The 19,258-nt window shown below is 49.2% G+C and overlaps 1 protein-coding gene across 1 annotated transcript in view; it reads right to left on the bottom strand.

The window, feature by feature from the left end:
* sae1 (SUMO1 activating enzyme subunit 1) overlaps positions 1-11,389 on the bottom strand; it is a 105,628-nt gene extending 94,239 nt beyond the window's left edge. The window contains exons 1-3 of the mRNA XM_038785865.1: positions 11,208-11,389; positions 6,482-6,593; positions 3,775-3,948 (exon numbers count right to left, since the gene is read on the bottom strand). Of these exons, the coding sequence (XP_038641793.1) occupies positions 3,775-3,948; positions 6,482-6,593; positions 11,208-11,299 (378 nt within the window). The 5' untranslated portion in view covers positions 11,300-11,389. The remainder of the gene's footprint in view (positions 1-3,774; positions 3,949-6,481; positions 6,594-11,207) is intronic.
* Positions 11,390-19,258: the final 7,869 nt, after the last annotated feature.

A 19,258-nucleotide genomic window follows, 5' to 3' on the forward strand; every position in this document is an offset into this window, starting at 1 on the left:
CAACCCCACAGCACGAGAGCTTACGGATCGTCGGCAGTGCAGCCAGGCCGCCCGGGGGGGGGGGGGGGGGGGGGGGGGGGGACAGCAATGGGGGTGTCTCGGTTATATAAAAAGTAAGAGTAGGGAGCTTCCCCAGGGTTTCTGGGCATGGTTAAGAGGAAAGCTTCATGCCTTGCCCAGCTGCAGTATATCCGACATGGGAGTAGCTAACGCTGCCAATGGTTCATAGAAATGTGCCACTTCCAGCACTGAACTCTCCTGTCTCAACGGCAGACTGAATAATTATTTTTGTACATTATTCAATCCCTTTCCGTCTGATCCAGCAGTGTGATGGGGGGGAAAATGCAAGTATGATTAAAATTTAGCGGGAACGCAAAGGCGATCGGTGACTCATTTCTGATTCAGACACAAAAAAACAGATTCAATTGAACGCCACAAGGTCAGGCGTTAATGAACTCTGTCTACCTATGTCAGAGCCAACGCTTTTCTGAATCACTTTAATACCAGCTGTTTAAACAATAGAAATGTCACTCACCTCCAACATTATGGCAAGCTTGAATGAGTCAATATGTGGAGAGCTTTATTTCCCCCCCTCCCCTCCCCAACACTATCCTTTCAGACTTACAACAACTAAAACATTTCTTTAATCCTTGCATTGTCAATTTCACAACTAAAATGTTGGCACGTTTCCCTAGCAGAGGAGGGCTTGCACTAGCAGAGCACCACACTGTCCACAAGCACTCCGGAACTGCACTTTTTAGGGGTGCAGTTAGATTTGAGGTTAAGGGTAAGGACACACAAGCAAACAGTTGCTCACATGATGGGGCGGACAAAGGCTTCAGGCCAGGTAAACGGCTACGTAAGCAAGTCAGCGGTGAAAGTCAAGGCTCCACTGCAAGCTGGATCTGTCCTTCAAATAAATATGTCAATGTGACCAGAAATGTGGGATTTCCTAATGGCCAATGCATGCGTGTTTTATGGAAGCTTTTGCAGTCTCAAATGTGATTGGTGAATGGTGTTTATTTAGCTTTTATTTCTCTGCCGGGGGTCCAGTTTAGCTCAGTCGGTTGGGACAGCTGGCTAGTGATGCAGAGCGGGTTCGATTCCCGTAGCGGCTGAAGACCCTCCTCACCTTCTCAACCTTACCCCTCGCCCGAGGTGTGGTGATCCTCAGGTTAAATCACCACTGGTCAGCTCTCCCCCCTCTCAAAGGGGGAAGCAGCCTATGGACATCAGGAAGGGTTGGCGACTTTATTTTATTTCCAGGCAATAAAACAGCAGAGACACATGAATTGCATTCCAGTAGAAGTGTTTACAATCTGCACTAGGTAATAAGCACAATCTAAAGGAGCGGCATGGTAATGGGCAACTCACATACAGTACAGGAGCTCTGCTATTTAACACCGAGGCAGCATCAAGGGTGCAATTGCACCCTCTAGAGGTGGACCCAAGCAATCCGGTACCTCGAAAGCTGCAGAATTCCATCTGGCCTGTAACATGCAAAGCTTTTGACGCTGGCACGAGACAGACTGAGTGCGCTACCTTGCGCTTAACTATGATGCTCCGCGATTGAGATGGTCCGCGATTGAGATTTGCATCTAGTCAAATCCAACCTCTCGCCTTACCCTCAACCTCAAATAACTGAGCCACGGGTTTGGAGGGGACAAACAGCTGGGTTTCCTAGAATTTGAAGAGATTCTCAATGAAAGTTTTTGCAACGAAAGGCGTTTTTAAATCTGCCTGACCCCATCGAAGATCACTTCCCTCAGCAGCGGGAGCAAGAGTAAATGCTATCAAAGCAAGTCATCTCACCTGGGCCCAACAAAGCCTTATTCTCACTGTCCGCTCTTTACATATATAACTGACATTTGAAGCTTACCTCCCAAGGAGCGATCATGAAAATAAATTTGACAGTGAGTCATGCAGGGAGATATTAGGACAGCGAGCAAGGGCTCGGTAAGAGAGGTAGGTTTCAACAGGTGTCGTAAAAGGAGAACAGGCGCGCGCGAGAGAGAAATACAGCCATTTGTGAAAGAGTTCTTCACACAATTTGTGCGTAGAAGTGTTTCCAAATTTTCAAGCTATTTCTCCTAGTGCTAGATTCCCCAGCTACGGGAATCATTTTTCTACATCCTCCCTTATCAATTAAATTCTGATCAAATCACCATCAGGTTTGTAGGGAATGAACTCCATGATGGTTAGATGGCTGGATAGGTTTGAGGGGGTGAATGGCCTCCAGGTGTTCCCACTGACTCATCATCCTATATCACTGGATGATACCACTGCTCCGGGGATGCCGCAATAAAAAAACCCGGAATTAAAAACTCGAACGGTGACCATGAAACCATTGTCGATGCTCGTAAAAATCTATCTGGTTCACTAATGTCCTTTAGGGAAGGAAATCTGCCGTCCTCACCCGGTCTGGTCTACATGTGACTCCAGGCCCCACAGCAGTCTTGTTGACTCTGGACTGCCCCTCTGAAATGGCCCCGAGCGAGACACTCGGTTCAACGCCAATTATTGATGGGCAATAAATGCTGGCCCAACGACACCCACATCCCGTGAATGAATCAAAACAAATAGCAGTCAGAGAGAAATGTAATCATTCAGCATTTTTAATTCCGAGCACCACGTCGGTTCCGCATGCTTCACAAAAGAAAGACACAAAAAGTAACCAAACCCTGAAGACGCACTGTTCTCCATACGGTCCAATCCAATTCATTCTTTTATTCTGTGCACACCTGACAGCTGAGCTGATTAACAATGGAGAGGGATCAGGAAGAACCTAATCTTTCACCCTTAGTCCATGTTGACGTCATGGAGAGCGCTGGTCAAGCTCGACAACTGGCCTCAAGATTCCCTGGCCTAGTTCGCCCCAGCACAGGTTGTTATCTCGCTGATGGAGCGAATTAGTTAGTCCCACATCCTCAGACAGCCAGGCAAGTCTGGGTCTGAACTGTAAACAGCAGATCGGAAGATAATCGGCCCCGTTCAAATGGATCGATTGTTGCGGATCGATTGTTGCGGATCGATTGTTGCGGATTGCCCAGTTGAAGCCAGACTTTCTGGAACCCAGATTTCCCACCGTTATCTAATATGGGACAAGGGTAGGGGTGCGGACAATGCACCCCAGGGTGGACCCCTGGGAGTCAGCTCCTGGTGTCCTGCAGAGCTGCAATCGGCAACTCCATTGGGTGTTGCGAACCCTGCCCAGCGACCTAATTGGCTGAGGGCCAGAGAAACTTCTGGAAGGGCACGAGGTGGGGGAATAAGAACCAGGGACCCTCCCCAGCAAAGACTCAACACAGAGGCAGCGGAGAAGACCCGACAGCGGACCAGAGAACGGACAGAAGAGGCGTGCGAGACCCACCTTCGCTCTATCCAGATCATCAGCACGGGTAGCATTGGAGCCTTAGGCATATTATAGTTGGGATAATTTGGGAGGAAAAAATGAAAATCGCTTATTGTCACGAGTAGGCTTCAATGAAGTTACTGTGAAAAGCCCCTAGTCACCACATTCCGGCGCCTGTCCGGGGAGGCTGGTACGGGAATCGAACCGTGCTGCTGGCCTGCTTTAAAAGCCAGCGATTTAGCTCAGTGAGCTAAACCAGCCCCTAAGGATAACTGTCTTATTGTGTTTGGAGATAAATTTGGATTGAATCGTAAACCCGTGTCTGCCCTTTGTTCATCTCGCAAATAAGGGGACCTGGTTAAAACATTTGAATAATAAAGTGGGCGAAGTGTCTGGCAATTTATGGGCAACAGGATACTCACAGCATCGTACTGGGCGAGGAACTCCTGCGTCTTATCTTTGATGTTCTCCGTGTCAACCTTCACTTCCACCATTGGATTCAGGTTCTGCGCCCGCTCCACAGAAGCCTCAGCCCGATTTCTTCCCAAAGAGCTGGTGGGGATGAGGAACTGAGATCGGGCATCCTCCGACGTGGCCTGACATGGTGTCCGGGGTTAACGGGGGCGGGGAAGAAACAAGAGAATTTAAGAGTCAGACCTGCAGGAATTCATTAACTCGTGTGGATTTTTACCCTCGATGCTTTGTCCGTAGGGGACACCTGGAATGTAACGGGAGACTATCGCCGGCTTTCAGAGCATGAATAAAGCTGCTGGGAAATCTGCAGTTTACTCAGGGAACAGGAGTGCAAATCGGATGGTGAAAATGTGAAATGGGAACAGAAAACGCCGGGAAGAATCAGGTGTGGCATCATCTGCGGGGCAGAGAAACAGCTTTAACGTTTCAAGTCAATGGTCTCCAGCAGATGAAAGGTCATCAAGGTGAAAGGTCATCAAGGTGAAAGGTCTCCACAGATGATGCCCAGCCTGCTGAATGTTGGTAGCATTTTCTGCTTTTATTCAGAAACAGGGGTAGGTCATTTAACCCCCTCAGACGCAACAAGATTGCGTCTGTTCTGCAGCCTAACTCCATTTACCTACCTTGCCCCAAACGCTGGAAACATTGGGTCAAAAATAAAATAACCATCAATGCCAGGTTTAAAATTTTTTTTTTTTTTAAATAATTTTTATTGAGAAATTTTGATTTTATACAACATTGACGCACCTTAGTAAAATACCGAAAATAACAATAATATTAACAATCATATACATTCGCCCCATCCCCATGAACAACCCACCATTTTAACAACAACGCATATTAACACACTATAAAGTTACAGAATAAACACTACAATAATGCACCCCCCCCCCCCCCGGGGTTGCTGCTGCTATTGACCCAGTTACCTATCTCTGAGCCAGGAAGTCCAAAAAAGGCTGCCATCGTTTATAGAACCCTTGTATTGATCCTCTCAGGGCAAATTTGACCTTTTCCAATTTTATAAATCCCGCCATGTCACTGATCCAGGTCTCCACACTTGGGGGCCTTGCATCCTTCCATTGTAACAGAATCCTTCGACGGGCTACTAGGGACGCAAAGGCCAGGACACCGGCCTCTTTCGCCTCCTGCACTCCCGGCTCTACCGCAACTCCAAAAATCGCGAGTCCCCACCCTGGTTTGACCCTGGATCCAACCACCCTGGACACCGTCCCCGCCACCTCCTTCCAGAATTCTTCCAGTGCTGGGCATGCCCAGAACATATGGGCGTGGTTCGCAGGACTCCCCGAACATCTGGTGCACCTGTCCTCACCCCCGAAGAACCTACTCATCCTAGTCCCGGACATGTGGGCCCGGTGCAGCACCTTAAATTGGATGAGACTAAGCCTCGCACATGAGGAGGAAGAGTTGACTCTCTCCAAGGCATCCGCCCAAGTCCCGTCCTGTATCTGCTCCCCGAGTTCCTCCTCCCATTTAGCCTTCAGCTCCTCCACTGACGACTCCTCCACCTCCTGCATTACCTTATAGATGTCAGACACCTTCCCCTCTCCTACCAACACCCCCAAAAGCACTCTGTCCATCGCCCCCTGCGAGGGCAGCAAAGGGAATCCCTCTACCTGTCGCCTAGCAAACGCCTTTACCTGCAGGTATCTGAACATGTTCCTCTGGGGAAGGCCAAATTTATCTTCCAGTTCCCCCAGGCCCGCAAACCTCCCGCCAATAAACAGGTCCCTCAATTTGCTGATGCCCGCCCTTTGCCACCCCCTGAATCCCCCATCCGTGTTCCCCGGGATGAACCGATGGTTGCCACCCAGTGGAGCCTCCATCGAACCCCCTGGCCAGGTTTAAAATTAACAACTGATCTGGCACCAATTACCATTTGATCTGCAGCAAAGATTCCTTCAAACTTTTAGGTATATGAAGGCTGACATTCTACTAACATTTTCTATTTTTTTTTAAAAAAAGGATGGATGTTTCATTTAGTTTTAAACAATGGGACACTCTGCAATGTTAAAGGCACCATACAAATGTTGTTGGAACTATTACTCACAAAGGTAAGTCAAAACCAGCTACATATAATACATGCTCAACCAAATTGGGCGGCACAGTGGTTAGCACTGCTGCATCACAGCTCCAGGGGTTCAAGTCCGGCCTTACGTGACTGTGTGGAGTTTGCACGTTCCCCCTGTGCCTGCGTGGGTTTCCTCCGGGTGCTCCGGTTTCCTCCCACAGTCCAAAGGTGTGCAGGTTAGGTGGGCTGACCATGATAAATTGCCCCTTGGTGTCAAAAAGATGTGCCAGTTAGTTTACGGGTTAGGATAGGGGCGTGGGCCGAGGTAGGGCCCACTATCAGAGGATTGGTGCAGGCTCAATGGGCCTCCTTCTGCACCGTTGGAACACTATGGTTCTAAATTGTTGGAAAAGGCTCAACATTGCTGCAAATTTCCACAGAGTGTTAGCCCGGGGGAGGTAGAACACAGTTGTCAAACCCTGTTCAGGGATTTAATTTGGGAATTTAGCAAAACCAATGGATGCAGTCACAAAGTGAAACGTTTTAAAATCAGTGCCTGCTGCCAGACATGAAAGGCAAAAGAGTACCGACCAAACATTCCCCTCCCCAGATGGTCAGTGTGATACCTGCTGATGGTCCAGGAGAGTCAGCGCTTTGACACCGGCCAGAATAAGATTTTTAGCCACTTCAGCTCCGAGTCCCTTCAACCCCACCAGCAGCACCCGAGATCCACGCAACCTGGAAAACATCAACACTTCATTCACTGCTGATAAAAACACGGCGGCAAAAGCACAAAGAGAAAGCATCTCCCATAGCAACAGCAACTATCCATGGAGTCAGGTCTCCTCATCAAGGTGGTGGGTGGGTGGGTGGGTGGGGGGAGCGACCGCACTCTGCTGAGGTGGAGGGTGAAATGCCAACACCCAACTGAAAGGGGGAGAGGTGTGTAATGTGCAACAATCTTCTCCCTGAGAAATACACACCAACATTTTGAAGTAGGGTGGCAAGATTATAGATTACAGATATACACCTGAGGCATTCATAATGAAGAAATGTGACATGTTGTGTGTATAGAGGCGTCTGATCATTAACACGACGGAAGTCTTACATTTCTATTGCATCCCGGGAACATCCTAAAACGGTTGATATGCAAGGCTGGTTTAGCTCAGTTGGCTAGACAGCTGGTTCGTGATGCAGAGCAAGGCCTGGGGTCGATTCCCGCACCGGCTGAGGTTATTCATGAAGGCTCCGCCTTCTCAACCTTGCCCCTCGCCCGAGGTATGGTGATCCTCAGGTTAAATCACCACCAGCCAGCTCTCCTCCTCAAAGGGGAAAGCAGCCTATGGTCATCTGGGACTATAGTGATTTTACCTTTGTGTGCGAGTGAGTGAGTGTGTGTGTGTGTGTGCGCGTGAGAGGAGAGAGAGAGAACAGTTGCTAGGATACATTTAGGGCAACGTGGTGGCGCAGTGGTTAGCATTGTTGCTTCACAGCTCCAGTGTCCCAGGTTCGATTCCCGGCTTGGGTCACTGTCTGTGCGGAGACTACACGTTCTCCCCGTGGCTGTGTGGGTTTCCTCCGGGTGCTCCGGTTTCCTTCCACAGTTCAAAGATGTGCAGGTTAGGTGGATTGGCCGCGATAAATTGCCCTTAGTGTCCAAAAAGGTTAGGTGGGGTTACTGGAATATGGTGGAGATGTGGGCATAAGTAGGGCGCTCTTTCCAAGGGTCGGTGCAGACTTGATGGGTCCTTCTGCAGTGTAAATTCTATGTCTATGTCAATGTCATGAAGTACCTTTGAAGTGGAGAATGGATACTGCCACCTTTTGCACAGCAATACCCCAAAAACGCAAAAATGACCAGGACAATTATAATCTCCCTGTGCCAGCCCCTTTAATTTTCAAAACTGTGTCCATGCAAGGTATAATTTAATATTTTGAGGTTTGTATTATTCTATGAAGCAGGTCAGTGTGTCTGTGTGCAAACATAATTTAATACATCTGGAGACTGATTGTCTCTAAGGTCTTGTACACCAAAGGAATGTAGGGTTAAGGAAATGCCTTTGAAGTAAGGATGGTTAAGTGAATTTTCTATAAGTAAATAAGTGGGTAGAAATTTGCATTAGGAGATGAGTAAGGACTTGCTATTTTTCAGTTAAATTTCAACGGGAAGAATGAAGATTTTTACAACTTGGAAAAAGTCAAAAATAAATAAGGCAATGTTATCAAATTGTATCTGACCTGAAATTGGGGGGGGGGGCATTAGGAAGAACATGGAAGATTTGGGTAAAGTTTCAAAGAGAGGCAAAGGAATATGGAATCAAAAATGAAAGGCAAAGGAATACTTAAGGAGCGCTTTTGAGGGCTGTGTTTGAAGCAGCCACATGAGACCTCGTGGGCTGTTATTGGGTGTTGGAAAAGGAGCTGGAACAGCCTTCCTGCCAAGCCAAGCATTGGTTTTTCAAAAAGCAGTCTGGTGTCTGAAACTTTGAAGTTCCACAGCAGAGTAGAAACGAGGAATGAGAGATATGTTATTCCTCACTAAAGTGTCAGGAGATTTTACTTGGGAGTATTTTTTATAGTTAAACATCTATTGGGGTTTGTGCCTAAAAGATATTAACTTCCAAGTGTGCCAAGTCGGAAGTCTTTTTTAAAAAATACTTTTGTTCTCCTTTTTCACATTTTCTCCCAAATTTACACCCACCAACAATAAGCAACAATCAGCAACAGATATGTCAATCCCCATATCAATAACAACGATCCCATGCTCCCACCAACCCACAAACATCAGCCCGCAAGTTTACACAAACAAATGACCAAAAAGGAATCCAGGATTACCCATAGTCATCCTTAATATACACAGTCCCCCTCCCCCCCAACTAATGTTCAATGTCATCCAGTTCTGGAAAGTGCGTAATAAATAATGCCCATGACTTGTAGAACCCCTCCGAGCTTCCCCTCAGTTCGAACTTAACCTTCTCAAGGGTCAAGTATTCCAACAGGTCCCCCCGCACCACGCCAGGGCGCAGGGTGGCGATCAACGAGGCGAAGGCTACGATATCGGTCTCCGCACCCGTTTCCAACCCTGGCTGGTCCTACACCCCAAGTGCGGCCTCCCGGGGACCCGGGTCCAGTTTCACATGCACCACTTTGGAAATTACCCTACAAACCTCCTTCCTTTACTCCTCTAGCTTTGGACAGGACCAAAACATGTGAACGTGATTAGCGCGCGCCCCCCCCGCCAACGCTCACATACACCCTCTACACCTTCAAAGAGCCGGCTCATCCTCGCCCTCGTGAGGTGCGCTCTGTATACCACCTTCAGCTGTATCAGCCCTAACCTCGCACATGAGGTGGAGGCATTCACTCTCCGGAGCACCTCAGACCAGAACCCCTCCTCTATCACCTCTCCCAACTCTTCCTCCCACTTTGCTTTGATCCCTTTCAGTGGTGCCTTATCCTCTTCCAAAATAGCTCCATACACCGCTGACACTACCCCCTTCCCCAGTCCCCTTGTCATCCAGCAATGTGGAGGCTGGCTCCTCAAGTCGGAAGTCTTTTTGAGGGAAGGTTTGTAAGATTACTTTTCACTGTGTAAATGTAATCTTATGTGCTTAAGTTTTGTTTTAACTTAAATGTTTAAATCCCAAAAGTGTGAATGTAATTTATGGATTCCACAGTCAGTAAACCTAACTTCTCATAGTCAGAATACAGAAAATAAGTTGTGAAACAAAGGATGCCAGGGTCGCGGGTTCAATTCCATCCTTGGGTGACTGTCTGTGTGGAGTCTGCATGTTCTCCCAGTGATCAGCCATGATCTCATTGAATGGTTGAGCAGGTTCGAAGGTTAGCACACTGGGCTAAATCACTGGCTTTTAAAGGAGACCAAGGCAGGCCAGCAGCGCGGTTCAATTCCCGTACCAGCCTCCCTGAACAGGCGACTAGGGGCTTTTCACAGTAACTTAATTGAAGCCTACTCATGACAATAAGCGATTTTCATTTTCATTTCATTTCTGCTCCTAGTTCTTATAACAACATATAAAATGGCAAGTCAATAATATGTCCCTGTGCCTGCCCCTTTAATTTTGAAAAATATTTGTTGGCAAATCAATAATAAATGCCTAATTCAAAGATGGAGTGCTGAGATGGATTTGCCATGTTAAATTGCCCCTTAGCAGGGCGGCACGGTGGTGCAGTGGGTTAGCACTGCTGCCTCACGGCACCGAGGTCCCAGGTTCGATCCCGGCTCTGGGTCACTGTCCGTGTGGAGTTTGCACATTCTCCCCGTGTCTGCGTGGGTTTCGCCCCCACAACCCAAAGATGTGCAGGGTAGGTGGATTGGCCATGCTAAATTGCCCCTTAATTGGAAAAAATGAACTGGGTACTCTAAATTTATTTTTAAAATGCCCCTTCGTGCCCAAACGTGAGCCGGCAAGGTGGGGTTACAGGGCAGGGTGGGGGAACTGGGCCTCGGTGGGGAGCTCTTTCAGAGGGTCGCTGCAGACTCAACTGGCCGAATTGCCTTCTTCTGCACTGCAGCGTTCCATGCAGATCAACCTGCAAATTAATAATAATACGGGCAACACGGTAGCATGGTGGTTAGCATAAATGCTTCACCGCTCCAGGGTCCCAGGTTCGATTCCCGGCTGGGTCACTGTCTGTGCGGAGTCTGCACGTCCTCCCCGTGGGTTTCCTCCGGGCGCTCCGGTTTCCTCCCACAGTCCAAAGATGTGCGGGTTAGGTGGATTGGCCATGCTAAATTGCCCGTAGTGTCCTAAAATGTAGGGTTAGGGGGGGTGGATACGTGGGTTTGAGTAGGGTGACCATTGTTCGGCACAACACTGAGGGCCGAAGGGCCTGTTCTGTACTAAACTATGTTCTAATAGGGCCCTGTGCCTGTCCCTTTAATTTTCTACATACAAATCGGCAATTAAAATTTTTTTTTAATATAAATTTAGAGTACCCAATTCATTTTTTCCAATTAAGGGGCAATTTAGCGCGGCCAATCCACCCACCCTGCACATCTTTGGGTTGTGGGGGCGAAACCCACGCCGACACGGGGAGAATGTGCAAACTCCACATGGACAGTGACCCAGGGCCAGGATCGAACCTGGGACCTCGGCGCCGTGAGGCAGCAGTGCTAACCACTCCGTCACCGTGCTAACTGACAAATTGGCAAATTAATAAGACCCCAGTGCCTGCCCCTTTAATTTCATATATATTATTAATCGGCAAATTAATAATAGGCCCCTGTGCCTGTCCCTTTAATTCGGGCCATCCTCACGCCACCGCCGAGGGGCGGCTCAGACTGGGGCGCCGCCGCTTTGAACCGCCTGCCGCGAGCTCCGGAGTTACCGTTTCTGGGCCTCGAGCCCCCACAGGCGGATCTGCCGGTCATACTGGGCCGCCTCCTCCTCGCTGATCACCGCTTCTTCCTTCTCCACCATGGCCGCCCGCTGCCCGGCTTCCAATCCGCGCACTCTGCCCGTGACGTCAGCACGATCCGTGCTCCCGCCGCAATGAGGTAGGCAAAAGCTGTGTTCCCGGCGCGAGGACGTCAACAGAACCCGGGCTCCCGGCGTGGTGACGCACACTCGCCCGGGCCGGGCCCACGTGACAGTGTCCGCCCCGCCCCGCCCTCCCGTCACGTGGCTGGGCGGCCTCTTAAAGAGACAGACCGCCAGAGTTCATTACAGCTTTAATTAAAGAAATACATTAAACTAGTTTTTAAACGTCCACCAGTTAGGGGTGCCATCTCCCCGAAAGGGTGCTGGAAAACATATTCAATGGTACCTTCCAAATAACCCAGTGCCAATGTGTATATCTGCCAAGGAATCACTGCACGATGGGCTGAATGGCCTCCTTCTGCACTGTAGGGATTCTCTGACTTCTGAATTGTGGGATATCTTCAAAAGTTCCATCTGGTGGGAGGGGGGTGCAGGATGGAACTTTTGAAGATACCCCACAATTGGTATATTTGGTTACTGGGACTTAGTGTGAGTTAAGACAGAGGCAGCAGAGTTTACAGAGGGTAGAATGTGGGGGCCCAGCCAGGAGAGCAGTGAAATTGTCACGTCCGGAGGTAACCAGGGTTAAATTGTCACGTCCGGAGGTAACCAGGGTTAGCACTGTTGCTTCACAGCGTCAGGGTCCCAGGTTCGATTCCCGGCTTGGGTCACTGTCTGTGCGGTGTCTGCACGTTCTCCCCGTGTCTGCGTGGGTTTCCTCCGGGTGCTCCGGTTTCCTCCCACTACTCCCGAAAGACGTGCTTGTTAGGTGAATTGGGCATTCTGAATTCTCCCTCTGTGTACCCGAACAGGTGCCGGAATGTGGCGACTAGGGGCTTTTCACAGTAATTTCATTGCAGTGTTAATGTAAGCCTACTTGTGACAATAATAAAGATTATTATTATTATGAATGAGGGTTTCAGCGACAGATGAGCTGAGAAAGAGGCAGTGAGGTGGTAGAGGTGGAAATAGGCAGTCTTCTCCAGTCCCCCCCAGTCTCGTGTTTCACGGCGCCGTTCACTGATGGTGGGATTCTGTCTTCCCACTGCCTGTCAATGGGAGTTCCCATTGTAACCAACCCGTGCCATCGGAAAACCCACAGGCAGGGTGTGCTTCCAGCGGGAAAAGCCAATCCCAACGACCGAAGATCCTCAGTGTCCCAAGGTCCAAATGGGGGGGGGGGGGGGGGGGGGGGATTTCTGTTCATACAGTACTGGACAAATTAAAATACTAAATTAAATATTTAAAATAAATTGAAATATTAAATGTACACTCAGGAGCTGATGTCACGAGAGTTATATTCTGATTGTACATAGAACAGTACAGCACAGAACAGGCCCTTCGGCCCTCGATGTTGTGCCGAGCCACGATCACCCTACTCAAATCCACATATCCACCCTATACCCGGAACCCAACAACCCCCCCTTAACCTTACATTTTAGGACACTACGGGCAATTTATCATGGCCAATCCACCTAACCCGCACATCTTTGGACTGTGGGAGGAAACCGGAGCACCCGGAGGAAACCCACGCACACACGGGGAGGACGTGCCGACTCCACACAGACAGTGACCCAGCCGGGAATCGAACCTGGGACCCTGGAGCTGTGAAGCATTTATGCTAACCACCATGCTACCCTGCTGCCCATAGTGAATGAACTTCAGTGATTATTCAATATCCCACACCTGTGTGATGATATGCATGTGCACATCAATGTATGTAGTTCTCGGTGCCACCTCCGACCAGCAGGTGGCGATAGAGTTGCACTATGTGACTCGAGAGGTTACGCAGTTGGTAGTAAGTCGTACTGGAGGACAGTCTCACTAGAAGTAGCTCCAAGAGAATTTCCTGAATTCATTTATTTTGTTACCGTTTGTATCATAGTTTGTTAGTTATCTTTCCACGTGTTCATCTTGTTAATAAAACTACCTTATGAGTCAAAGAACTAGATGTTCTGTGTGCATCTGTACTATGGCAACACAACACAGCCCATAGCAGCCGGACTAACAGTTAAGACCTGAGTTTGGATGAAGATGGATGGGCAGCAAGAAGCAGTGAATGTTTTGAAGGAGGATTATTAACTGGGATTTCCAGTGGGGGGTCTAAGGAGATTCAGCAATCCATGTGCACAGATCAGGTGCACTTCTGAATGTCAACAGCATTCCTTGTTGAAGGGTCGGTTACGAGGGGACACAAGTTCAAGGTGAGGGGTGGGAGGTTCAGGGGGGACTTTTTACCCAGAGGGTGGCGACGATCTGGAAGGCACTGCCTGGGAGGCTGGTAGAGGAGGGTTGCCTCACATCCTTTAAGGAGATTCAACGCCGATGCGCAGATCGCTAAAATGATGTCAGGGACCAAATATAACATCAAAAAGGCCAACGGAATGTTAACCTTCCTATCTAGCGGATAGAAACCCATGCAAACACGGGGAGAATGTGCAAACTCCACACGGACAGTGCTAACCACTGCGCCACCGTGCCGTGCAATTTAAAGGGGTTTTGAGGAAACACCTTTAACCCAGAGGGTGGAGGGAATCTGGAACTCGCTGTCTGAAGGGCTGATAAATGCAGCAAACCCTCACATCTATTAAGAAGTGTTCAGATGAGTAATTTAAGCGCTGCAGCGTATAAGGCTCACTGCTGGAAAATGGGATTAGAATAGAAAGGTGCTCGATAGGCATAACGGACCTGATGGGCCGAAGGGCCTCCATCTTACTGTAAACCTCTTTGACTCTACGACTCTATTACCGAAAGGGGGGGGGGGGGGGGGGATCTGATTTTGAAAGGAATTAGGAGTATCGGTTCAGGGAAACGTTCTTCGTTGGATAACGAGGGGTAAATAAGCTTAATACGGACAAATGCAAGGGAGCAGCTGGGAACATTTCTGCTCCCAAAGAATGGTGGAAGTGTCCAAATATCTCCCACAAAAAGCAGGCGGGGGCCAATTCATAACTTAAATCTGAGATTAATTTGGTTAGTCAAGGTTATGAAGGGAAATGGAGCTTGGGTGCAGATTCTAACAATGCGCCATGGTCTCATTGAACGATGGAATGGCCTCTTCCTGTTCCCCTGCTCTGATCAACACAGGTAGAAAATAAATGAAGGCAATACTCTTCATCTCCACTAGAGGACCACACACACCAGCAGAAGTAACCGGAAGATTCCCTCTCTCGTAATTTTGAAGGCCTCACCACTCACTCTCACGGCCCCCTCGGCTACACTCCACTTTGGTAAAACTCGCCGAATCACTGAATTTTTACGGTGCAGAAGGAGGCCATTCGGCCCAACGTGTCTGCACCGACTCTCCAAATAAGTGACTTAGCGCCTGCCTCGGCTTCCCACACCCCTAAGGAACCATCCAACGCCCTCCTGAAGGCCTCGATTGAACCTTCCTCCACCACAATGACCAGGCCGGCATTCCAGACCCCAACCACTTGTTTCAGGGAACACGGTTCGTTTTACAGGGGCGGCAAGGCGGCGCAGTGGTTAGCACTGCTGCCTCACGGCGCCAAGGACCCGGGTTCGATTCGGGCCTTGGGTGACCGTCAGCAGTCTGCACGTCCTCCCCCTGTGTGCGTTGGTTTCCTCCGGGTGCTCCGGTTTCCTCCCACAGTCCAAAGATGTGCAGGCTAGGTGGATTATCTTGTGTTCTGCTTCTTCGTGTAGCATAAGCTGCTTCCTTGATGTACGCTCTGACAAAGGAAGGTTCAGACTTGGAGATAGGTTTAACACATTTATTGAAAAGTTTGCAATTCTCCTACTTGAGTTCGACTCTCCTGCTGATCTTGCTATAGTAACTCAGTCTAACTAACCAGTCTGCTCTAAGCCATGCGGTGGGTGTGATGCTTCCTGATCTGCCCCTGTGTCTCTGAGTGACACCTATGGAAAGAAAGAGCATGTGTGCCCTGTCCTTTTATATGCGTCGCCCCCTAGTGGTAGTGTCACCTCTGTGTGTGTCTTGAATGCCCATTGGTCGTGTCCTATCTTACTGGCCTATTGGTTGAATGTCTGTGTGTCATGATGTCTCAGGTGCTCCCTCTAGTGTTTACTTAGTCCCAGTGTATTTACATTAACCCCTTGTGTATTTACAGTGATGCATATCACCACAGATTGGACGTGCTAAATTGCCTCTTTGTGTACAAAGGTTAGGTGGGATTACAGGGATAGGGCGGGGGAGTGGGCAGAAGAAAAGGGCTCTTTCAGAGGGTCGGTGGACTGAAGGGATTCTATGTTTCTGTGATTTATGGATGTATTGTTCAATATTAGAAATAAGCTATGGATTTAAGTGAGTTTAATTTCATGTTTTTGTGTGGGAAAGGATAAGGCGCTAGTTAAATTCATAGAATCTAGAGAATCCCTACAATGCAGAAGGATTCGTGTTAAGGGGGGCACGGTAGCACCGTGGTTAGCACTGTTGCTTCACAGCGCCAGGGTCCCAAGTTCAATTCCCGGTGCGGAGACAGTGTCTGTGTGTGCATCTAGCTCCATCTGGTGGCTAATTGTAACGTGACATTAACTCTTTGTCCACTGAACATTTCTATAATGTCACACACTGGATCTCGATCCTCCCACTAGAGGGAACAATTCCTCCATATCTGCTCTGTCATGGGCGGCACGGTAGCACAGTGGTTAGCATTGTTGATTCACAGCTCCAGGGTCCCAGGTTCGATTCCCTGCTGGGTCACTGGGCGGAGTCTGCACGTTCTCCCCGTGTCTGCGGGGGTTTCCTCCGGGTGCTCCGGTTTCCTCCCACAAGTCCCGAAAGACGTGCTGTTAGGTGAATTGGACATTCTGAATTCTCCCTCTGTGTACCCGAACAGGCGCCGGAATGTGGCAACTAGGGGCTTTTCACTGTAACTTCATTGCAGTGTTAATGTCAGCCTGCTTGTGACAATAATAAAGATTATTATTATAGACTCCTCGTGATTTTAAATACCTCAAACAAATCCCTTCTCTAAAGAATGCCGCAGCGGCGCCCTGGGTTGACGGAGCCTGCAGCTGTACATGGTCTACATCCTGCTTCCAGAGTCTGAAAGGTTATCGAGCTGAAATGTTAAACTCTGCTTTTCTCTCCAGATGCTGCCAGACCTGCTAAGCATTTCCAGCAGCTTGTTTTTAGTTCAGGTTTTATCACAGGCACCCAGTTTGTTCGTGGCCTTCTGTACCAGGGTCGGCCTAAACCCCGCCCCTCCTCGCAGAAGGTTCGAGAAGGGACGGCGATTGCAGGAACTGGGGGAAAAGTTGCCAATTCCACCCTGCCCCAGCTCCTCACACACTGGGGTTGGTGACAGAAGAGACGCACTGAAGAATCCCAGCAGCAAATCTCCCAAACCAATGGCTGGTTGTGGAACGGCTCCAGCATCCGGTCCTTACTGAAATCCAGGGAATAAAGCATAAAAGCCCGTGTCAGTGACATCCATGTGGTGTGATATCCAGCAGGGGTGGGCTGAATGGACTCCAGATTCTTGAGGTGCTGTCAAGGTGGCTGGGAGGTCTTAGATATCTCACGGCCACCGGACCTCCCTGAAATCTTTACCGGAGTGTGTGAATCATAGAATCCCGACTGTGTAGAAAGAGGCTATTCGGCCCATTAAGTCTGCACCTTCCCTTCGAAAGACCACCCTATCCAGGCCTAATCCCCGACCCAATTCCTGAAACCCCGCCCTAAGGGGCAATTTAGCACGGCCAATCCATCTCACCAATCCTCTCACACAACCCCAGTGTCCCAGCCATCGCTACGGGGCTGGTTCAGCACACTGAGCTAAATCGCTGGCTTTTAAAACAGACCAGGGCAGGCCAGCAGCACGGTTCAATTCCCGCACCAGCCTCCCCTGAACAGGTGCCGGAATGTGGCGACTAGGGGCTTTTCACAGTAACTTCATTGAAGCCTACTCGTGACAATAAGCGATTTTCATTTCATTTCATTTCTTTGGACTGTGGGAGGAGACCGGAGCACCCGGAGGAAACCCGTGCAGACACGGGGAGAACGTGCAAACTCCGCACAGACAGCCACCCGAGGCCGGAATCGCACCCGGGCCCCAGGCGCTACGAGGCAGCGGTGCTAACCATTGCGCCACCGTGCTGCCCCGTGCGTTTTACTGTTCCCTCTCCATCTATCCCTTCCACAAAACTGATCATTTGTTCAATTGAAAGGGTATAAATAGGGATGGCTGGGACACTGGGGTTGTGTGAGAGGAGAGCTGTGGGATTGAAGCAGTCAATACAAATAGGGATGGCTGGGACACTGGGTTGTAGGATAGTTGGGGGGTGGGGGAGCTGTGAGACTGAACAAGTCTCTCAGTAAAGAAAAGACCTTGGCTGTGGCAACCTCAGTTGGTATGGATTCTATCAACAGTCTTCACCCTGCTCTGTGGCGCCTGAGGTCTTTGCCCCCAGTGGATGTTCATGCCAAAGAGGTTGGTGGTACTGCATCCCATGGAATGGGCACAGCCCCAGGGAGTGAAGGTACTTTCCACCAGGTACCCCCACGCGCCAGTGACGACCATATTGCAAAGCGATCCGCGGAGGAAAGCTGGCCACATTTCCTGGGGAAGAAAACATCCAGGCAACTGGGGGTCACCGTAACGAGGCGTTTGTACGGTGCTTGTCCTGCCCAATATTTACCCCTCAACCAACTCAACCAGCACAACAAAAAAATAAACATTCCTATATTGGGGCCTGTGGGATCTTGCTGTGCCAGGATTGACGGCCATTTCCCCCCCCACAGTGACAGCACATCCTTGGCTGGGAAGTCCTGAGGATGTGAAAGGTGCCGAAGAAATGCAATACGAGAAAGCTCGAATGCAGGACATTTCAGAACATGCAGCGAGGAATGGCCAACGTTGCAAGTCCATGGAAATGATTTTTAAAAACACACGATTCTGATTGGCTAAATTGGTTCTAAGAATCTCGCTTTCTGGAGGTAAATGGTTCTCTTCCTGCTGGATAAGCAGATTGATTAGTTGCTCTAACCTATCGACCAGCAGGAGGACAGTCCATGCTGCGGATGGTGAATTGTTAAAATAGAGAGTGCGACAGGCTGATTAAATCAGGAGACAGCTCACTGGCTTCTTCAGCTCCATTACTTCAGATAAACACACTGGGACAGCTATTAGGAGATGGATTTTCACATTTCCTGACATTTTCAATAAGTTCTCAGAACAATTTGCTGCTTACTGTCGCCGTGTCGGCAGATGTAGTCTCTCACAACTCCTTCGCCAGGAATCCAGACATGAAGTTTTATCCGCGTGGCAGAAGCCAATTCCGATCTCAGGTCAGGTCGATGGGTTTGACAAACAGCTGGGTTCAATCGTGGGAAGGTCATGCGGGTAATGGAAAAACAAATCAAATTGACCGCAGGGTCTTCGTCACCACATCTGTCTTGGGATCGTTCACACAGACACACACGCACATTCACACACACAGACATACAAACACACACACACACACACACACACATACAGACACACACACACACAGCCAGACACACACACACATTCACACACACAGACATACAAACACACAGACATACAAACACACACACACACACATACAGACAAACACACACACACACAGCCAGACACACACACACACACACATACAGACACACACACACACACACAGCCAGACACACACACACACACAGCTAGACACACACACACACATTCACACACACAGACATACAAACACACACACAGCCAGACACACACATACGCACAGACACACACACAGACACACAAACACATAGACACACACACAGACACACAAACATGCACACATGCACGCGAACACACACACAAACATACTGGTTTAGCACACGGCTAAATCGCTGGCTTTTAAAGCAGACCAAGGCAGGCCAGCAGCACGGTTCAATTCCCGTACCGGCCTCCCCGAACAGGC

Source organism: Scyliorhinus canicula, chromosome 27 (assembly GCF_902713615.1).
Source record: "Scyliorhinus canicula chromosome 27, sScyCan1.1, whole genome shotgun sequence".
NCBI lineage: Eukaryota > Metazoa > Chordata > Chondrichthyes > Carcharhiniformes > Scyliorhinidae > Scyliorhinus > Scyliorhinus canicula.